Raw genomic sequence first — 8,549 nt, forward strand, 5'->3', positions numbered from 1 at the left:
GTCACCATTTAGAAAATAAAATTGGGTCATTAAATTTTAACACATATTTCCCCTCTTGTTATTTTGAAGTTATTCCTAATAGTAAATATTTCCCTTATAGTAAGGGAAGTAAATTTTTATTTGTATGTATGCTTAATTTTAGGGTATTATATAAATCCAGAATGAATTATGAAGAATCAAATGCTGAAGCCATCAGCCAGTTTAAACTTTTAGCTAAAGTTGAGTATCTTTTGAGGTGTGGCTAGCTTGACATCCAGCCTTCTTAATTCAGAAATTTTAAAACCTTAGACTTCTCTAAAAGATTATGTATTTTGTCTCACCTCAAACCTTATTATGTTTGACATAGTAGGAATGTCCAGTAAAGTGGGGGGGGTTTAGGAGGAAAAGCCAAACTATCTTTTTAATTTCTCTTGTTGTGAAAAAGTTTTTTATTTGTTTTCTGTTTGAATTAAGTGCTCCAAAATAGTATATGTGAAGTCAGTGCTGTGGAATTGGAGGCAGACAATGGATCTGCCAGTTGGAAATAGAATTATTTTATTGCTTCAGCTGCAGAGTCCTTTCAATACCTTCCTACTAGAGAGATTGTTACCTGGATGTTAAAATTTATTATTTGGAGAAATTTTCGATTATAGCTTTATTTCAAACTTCCTAAATATAAACTAATAAAAGATTGGGGCAATAGTCTAGAAAGGGAATATGTGCTGGTTTTAATCTTTTGGTATTTCACCTGGTAGCTCTACACTAGGAAACAAGAGAGTACTGAAACAATCGCAATTCCAAACATTCCCACCTGAAGTGTGTTTTTAATGTTGTGTCTTCAAGTTATTTCTATCTTGACTTTTCTTAACTGGTGGGATGGGATTGTGCTGTTAAATATTTCACTTAAAGTAGTAAGAAATGGTATGAGGCTTATTGATACTCCTTTCTAAATGGTTAAAAAATTAAAGTAAAAAAATGGAGCATATTTGAATTTTTGGCATACCTAAATAAATTCCTTTCCATAGGGCAGATTAACTGAGTAGACCCAGAGTTTCGTTAGGTGTTTGAACTAAATCCTCTTCCATTTTGTCTGCCAAATTGATGTGATTCTTTGATAGTTCTGTAGATTCTCTAGAGTATATCGTCTTAAATTCATGTCATAATCATGTATGCTTTAACTGTTACATTATTTTGGCTACATTTAATGTAACTTCTTTTCTACTTTGTTATTGTGAATGATCAGTGTTTCTTCAGATTTTAATAATGTTGAAGTCATGCTTGAATGCTTTTTTCAAAGTGAAACGTACTAGTGCAATATGGTGACCTTCACTGCTTACCATTCTTACTTCTCACAGGGGTAAAATCAAGCTGGACACATCAAGAATGCAGCTCTGGTGTTTTTTAACCAGCCAGAGACTCGTGCCACCACTTTTACCCAGGTTACCCAAGCAAGTTATACATATATACATATAATCAGTTTCTAAATGAATTTTGACTGGTCTGCATGTTACTCAGCTACCTTCCTTGCCCATCCATTGGCAGTGAAATAAAAACACGCACAGCTGCTCTTATGCTGAGTCATAAAGCATGGTCAGGCAAGACTGGCAACCCTAACTTTTTATCAAGGTGATTTAGCTGCTAATTTTCTTACGCAGATTTTAATCGAACCTATATTCAGTGAAAAGTAAAAGTGCATGCCTTTATGGATTATTTAATTTTTTAATGTTACAGAGTTTTGAACATGCTAAGGGCCTAAAGGAGAAATGTAGGTGCTCTTTGGAAGACTTTTACAGAAAAAACTTTCTTTCCCCTAGGACCCCCCCTCCCACACCTTTTTTAAATATAACCTCAGTGAGTGTACTTCGTTAGTGATTTTTGTGTTCAGTGTCATTTTAAGTTTTTCTGAAGGGTAATCTGCAAATTAAAGCAATCCCTTATTCATGTGCAAACTTCCTAAAGGATGTTTTAATGTGATAATAATGTAAATGAATTGGAATGTTTATGTTTTGGCTGCATGGGAGCAATTTTTATCTGCTTCATTTTAGAGAAAATGGCATTGCATTATTTATCAATTGACCAGAAGTATTTTGTACTTAGAGTCTGATAGATCCCCTTGGAGATTCCATTGGTGTTTACTCCTAAAACTCTTGAGACTGAAAGAAAAGGAAATAAATGTCTTTTGTACACCAAAAAAATAAGAAACACAGTCTTCTAGGTGGTATTTTTATTCTAAAAATAGATCTGGAATCTACTTTTTTCATCTGTTTTTCCTCAGCCCTTGGTAATTTTGTCTCCTCCATTTCATCCAGACCTGCTGGAAAACTTTCTCCTAAAGAATATTAAGTGTAACATGCACTGCCAACTCTTCTGTGTAGGAAGAGGATCATGTGAGCTCCTTCTCCTTTGGCATTTTTTTAAGTGAAGAGACCTCCCTTGTCATGTGACTGTGGCAATGAGCATAGCATTCTGTGAGATCCATTTGGTGGACCTTTCATTTGAAGGGTTGCACTAAAATATGCTAATCAAATTATTCAGTCTAATTTAATTATTTTCAAGAAATGTTAAATACTTTGTCACTTAGATGCAGTTTCCCCTCCTTCTGCCACCAAAACTATAAAACAACTATACCATAAACATATTTGGTTCTCTGGAAGGAGCAATGATCATACCATTCTTGGAGAATTCTCTTACACTTTGGAACACAATGTTCAGTCACCAGTACCCTAGATTCAGGAAAGAAAACACCTTATATATTAGAGGAAAGATATGAAACCTAAAATGAGACCTCAGATGTGTAATTGCTCACAATTAACCATGGATACACATATACACAGGGGCTAGAATTATTTTTTTCTTATTACATATTAATTCCTCAGAAAAGCATGAGATATGACTCCTTAGGAAAATGGCTTATTTTGCCCAGTTTCTTGGAAAGAGGCAAGGTTAGTTTCCTTATTCTCTGAGTATCCTATTTTACAAGTTATTTTGTACAGAATTATATGAGGGAAAGTGAGCGGGTATATTATCTACCAGTGTATTTATGAAATTTAGCTGGAATAAGTGTAGAAAAACACAAACGAAGTAGGAACTAATTTAAATGGACTTCATTTATTCTCAACTCTCACATTATTACAGTTGCCAATTTCTTTGAATAGGCGTCTAATCCTCCCTCAGGAAATATTGTCTGCTCCCTAAAAGAGTGTACATACTGAATTCCAATACCTAAGAGGTGGGAAGGGGGAAAAGGTGTGTAGGGATGATCTGGGTAAGCAATGATGGGATGGGTTCAACAGGAACCCGTTTATGATTTTACCTTAGAGAATGTGTAGGTTCTCCAGGGCAAGTTTTCCAGTGGGATAGTGATTAAGGGAGAAAAAAGCTCTAAATATCCTTACTGTAAGAACAAAATGGGCCAAACATGTGTGCTTTTGGGGCACTGGTAGTCTGCTGAGGGGTAGGTCAACATGACAGAAAGATTACTTTTGCCATCTCAAGAAAGATATTTAAGATCCTGCTATTTATGAANAAAAGCAAAATTTAGCATTTATTGTTTTCTCTCTTTTATCGATTTTTATCCAAAGAATCAAAGGCAAATTACAATAAAATATACATTTATTGGTAAATTCCAGATGTAAAGGAGCAGGTCTTAGTATGAATACACATCAGCCATGGTATAACAATTAACAGTGTATCTGTATAGGCTCTCAAAATTAGATACACTTCTTATTGAATTATATATGTTTTCACCTTTCTTACCACCTTTGGTTAGAATAACTTGTATTATAACTAGGTAGACAAAGGAGCTCTAAGCCTCATTTAGTTTATTAGAAACATACGACTGCAGCAAGAATGTAACATCCTTTTCGTTGGCGGTTTACTTAAAATCTTTCCTAGGATTCTTGTGCTATTTACTTTTTGTCTTTGGCCCCCTTTACTGCTGTATCATTCCTTTGTTTGATATGCTTGAATAATCAGGGACTCATTGTCAATCAAATCCTGGAAAAAAGCATATGACTTAGAGTTGTGCCCATAGGAGTGCCTGATTCCTTAGTAAATTACTTCTCTTTTTGAACACAGCGGTTTTACAACAACTAATCTTTTCACTCATTCATACCAGTGGGTCCCATTTTTGGAGATCCAAGTTATAGACTAATTAGTAGTCTTATTCATGGCAATACCTTGACTCCACAATCTTTAATTCAATGTTAACATCACTGTTATTGTATAATAGCCAGTTCTTTGTGGTATTTTCAACCATTATATAAATTNCTGTGCCCATCCCCCAAATCCCCAATAAAAAAAATCTTAAAAAAAAAAAAGCAAAGCCAAGTCACACCTATCTATCTTTAAGCTTTAAAAAGTGCAACACTCTAAAAGTCAAAGAATGTTTATTGTTTACTGTTTAACAGTCCCCGAGTCACAGTTACTTGTATCCGTCAAGGTCAAAAAAATTTTCTATGAATTCTGGATGGTAATAGATAATAGATAATGAAATACTAATGTATCCTATGAGTTATATAATACAGGACACCATGCCATTGGAGTAATCTGAAGAGGATGTTCTGAAGAAAGCTAACATTATGTTATTTGAGGCATAGATCAGTTATCTCTTACGCGTTAATGCTGTGTATCAAACCACCAAAACTCCTTGGCATGTAACAAACGCATATATTTTTGCTCCCAAGTCCATGGCCAGCTAGCTGGTTTTGCTGATCTTGTTTGGGCTCTCTCCCAAGTCTGAGGTCCTAGGTGAGACAGTGTGCTGACTCAGCTCCACTGCACCCTGGTCTCATCCTAGCACACTGGCCCGGGCTTGTTCTCATGGTGAAGGCGAAGGAGCAAGAGAGGAAGCCTAAATGCCAAGGACCTGCCCGGCTTCCTCGTGTCAGGTTTGCGTCTGTCCTATTCAGCTGCCCAATCCAGATTTAGTGTGGGAATGCACTGCTAATGAAACAAAGGGACATTAAAACTCCGTGCAATTCCACAGGATATGAAATTGTTTACATTTCTCATATAAACACTACTGTAGAAAAGAACCTTTCTCTAAAACCCTGGGAATCACTTCATTGTTAACTCATTTTTTTAGATAACAGCTATTTAATAATTCATACTGTATTTTAGCTCCAAATTCAATACCATATAGTAATTGCTTAAGTAAAAGTCTATTTTAATAATAATGACTGCCTCAAATTGTTACTAATAATGCTATTTTATTATAACTAATTCTAAAAATGTTTCAAAGGTGACCTATGTTTATATTAAGAACATTACAGCTATTTTAATTTAAATTTTAAGCTATTTTTTTAAAGGCAATTATGCAAATGTTAGAAATCACAATTGATGTCAATAGACTATTTCAAGATTATTACAGATTATGTTACATACACCTATTGATTTTGGACTTAAATGCATTGGTGAAAATAAATATTTAAATATTAATGGTCGCTTTTTAAATAGTTTCACAGGGAGAACTATTTGTTCAGCATAAGTTATGAGGGAAGCCACTTTTTTACTATTTCCTTAAAAAATCTGCATATATTTCAGTTCAGTTACTGGATTATGAAAAAATTTGTGACAGCACAAAGCATTCAAGTGGTATATCACAAAAATGATTTTTATTGTATTAGTTATTACTCTTTCTCAGACAATTTGCCTATTTTAGTCACAATATATGCATAATAATAATTATGCTATCAACATTTGTCTGTTATAAAATTAAAAAAAAACATTTTGTATGAAATATTACCAACATAACATTATGGAAAATAATAATGAATGATACATAGATACCCACCAACCAATTTTAACAATTTGAATATGTTTGTCATATTTGCTTTAGAGTTTTTATTTAAGAATAAAATAGATACATATTTGGCCCCTTTAGTGCCCCTTCCTTATCCAATCTCCTTCCTTCCCTCTGAGAGGTAAGCCAGTATCTCAAATTGGGCATTTATTAATCCCACTAACACTGGTCTTTTCGGTTAAACAGTGTTTTTTCATCTCCTATCCTCATTAGGGGTTAAGAAAAGCTACAGTTTCATTTAATTCATTACAGTGAATATTTTCAGGGCAGGTAATTCTTCTTGATCCTTTGGGAAACAGAAATGTGAAAAAAGTCGTGCCCTCCAAAAACAACAAATAGGCCATGTATTTCTTCATTGAGAAACTAATAACATTTAATAGTACTTCATTAAGTTTTCATGAAACAAAGGGTATGACCTGGTTGATCACATTATGAAGTATCACCTGATAAATATCTACACTGTAAAATATTATGCTCCTTCCAGATGAGGTTTCCATTTTTCTATTCTTTGCACAAGAGCCCTCTATCACGGCTTAAGCCCTATTTCCTGACTCTTTTCTCTTCCACACCTCATGCCCCCATGTCATATGTGCTGTCAGGTCCAACTGACTCAGCAGTATCTTCTGATCCCTGACCACTGTCACCACCATCACCCTTAGTTTCACTTTCTTTAATGTTCAGCTGATTGAACCTCACAGACTCTTAACTTCTTTTCTACCATCTAATTCCTTAAATAGGCATAAATACTTCTGAATCAGTGTTCTTACCAGGTACATCTTCATAACTCCCAAATAAGCCCTTTAGAGTTTTCCCCATTAGACAGCACATAGAATTTAAGTTTTCTAACTGACTAATTTAGGTCCTTTGTTTAGATTGGCTCTCAGAGTCTTCTAGTCTTGACTTTTAATTCTCTCCATCATGCAGCTTCCAGATGTCCCTGTCACCAAGTTTTACTTGTATCATTTATCTCCATTCCTTCAGAACTCCATGTACTAGACCTGACCCTTACACACCCTTCAAAGTGTAGCCTCAAATCCATTTCCTCCATAAAGCTCAATATCAGAAATTAATCTCTGCCAGTGAACTCTCACAATACCTTATTTATTTTGTGGTAATTGTTGCTTTTTTATAACTATAAAACCTGTGGGCAAAATCTCCCTGCTTAAAATGCACATTCTTTTTAGAGCCATGTTATGTTTTACACATTCTAGTATTATAATTTGTCCAATACAGCTTCTTGAAAACAGCAGGTATTCAATAAATATTTTTTGATGAGCTTTTGATCTAATAGTACACAAATTACACAAAAGTGTTTATTACATTGTTGCTGATAANTTTTAAGACCAGGTGAAAGGCTGGGATCCCTTCATTTACGCTGATCCCAGGAACAGCCTGACCTGGCTAAAGTTTCTTGCTTCAAGGTTTAAAAAAACTTCTTTCTAGTATATTTTTCTCTGGTGGTATTTGATTTATCCTAAAGGAAAACAAAATAACAACCAAAGATTCATTTCTGCCTGTACTAACAGGACAGGTAAGAGTGCCAGAGTAACAAGTAGTTTCCGAATGCACAGTGAAACCCAGGCGTGCATTGGCCAAAGAGAATGCAAAATATCAGCTCTTGCTATAAAGCTAACCATGTGCTGCTCTTTCTGAAATTAGAAAACTATAGAATATGTTTAATAACAACCAGTGGTATTTGTTTTCATGTCAATGAAAAGTGGATAAATTTAGATTGTTGCTGTTAATGTGCATTTGATCAAATCTTTTCTGCATTTGACATGAAAATACACTTGTGCAGCTTTCGTTGGTTGGGTCACAATTTTAGAATAAAACGAACTATACCATTTGCAAACTAATTTACAAAAGCAAGATCACAGACAACCATACAACTCTGGCAGCTTACATAAGCTCTCTGCAGGATTTTATTTCAGAATCTCTGTACCTGGACTTGATCAAAAATTATTTAAGTGTTTAGCACCGGAGTTTTAAAGAAAAAAAACATCCTGTGGTGCCGTATCTAATCTTGTGACCCCCACCTCTACTAAAGCGGACTGGCATTATGTTTAAGATATTCTTAAATTACAGATCAAGGAAATGCATACAGAAGACTTGAGGTCACGCCTTTTGAATTTTTATATTATAAAGAAAATATTTTAAAAGCTTTTCTGTGAAATTGATTTTCAGAAGCTAAATGCAACTAGCTCATCTGAAGGCAGCACTGTGGATATAGGAGCTCCCGCTGAGGGAGAACAACCTGAAGTTGAACCTGAAGAATCCCTGGAACCGGAAGCCTGTTTTACGGAAGGTGAGGGGACTAATGCAGACATGCTCATTAGACTGCTCTTCTCCGTGCAGCTATTGTCTCTCCGCCTCCTTTTAACTACCTCTGTCTATCCAGCAACTGTTTGTTATGTTTTTCTATATCAAAACAAAGATGCTCCTTAAAAAGGTAAGATTTAATTTATATAATCAGATATAGTAATGCCTTGGTTTGCGAGCATAATTCTTTCCGGAAACAAACTACTTGTATTGCAAGACATCGCTCGTTTACCACGTTAAAATGTATTAGAAATGTTTGCTCGTCTTGCAGAACACTTGCAAACCAAGTCAATTGCAATCCGAGGTTTTACTGTATTCTTATTTTTGTGGATCCTGTTCAACTCTAAGAAATGCCGCTAACTATCTGGGGGTTTTGGTGCCTTCTTGAATATCTAATAAAAGCAAAGCCAGTGAGCGGCCGTCCAGAAGCCGGCGACTGATCTGCCTC

At 35.0% G+C, this 8,549-nt stretch overlaps 1 protein-coding gene across 1 annotated transcript in view; it reads left to right on the forward strand.

Annotated features, from left to right (window-relative positions):
• Positions 1–8,549, forward strand: part of LOC109373905 (sodium channel protein type 2 subunit alpha-like) — a 167,227-nt gene that overhangs the window by 130,129 nt on the left and 28,549 nt on the right. The window contains exon 14 of the mRNA XM_019628148.1: positions 7,943–8,087. Coding sequence (XP_019483693.1) covers positions 7,943–8,087 — 145 coding nt within the window. The remainder of the gene's footprint in view (positions 1–7,942; positions 8,088–8,549) is intronic.

Source organism: Hipposideros armiger, unplaced genomic scaffold (genome assembly GCF_001890085.2).
Source record: "Hipposideros armiger isolate ML-2016 unplaced genomic scaffold, ASM189008v1 scaffold_751, whole genome shotgun sequence".
Classification (NCBI taxonomy): Eukaryota; Metazoa; Chordata; class Mammalia; order Chiroptera; family Hipposideridae; genus Hipposideros; species Hipposideros armiger.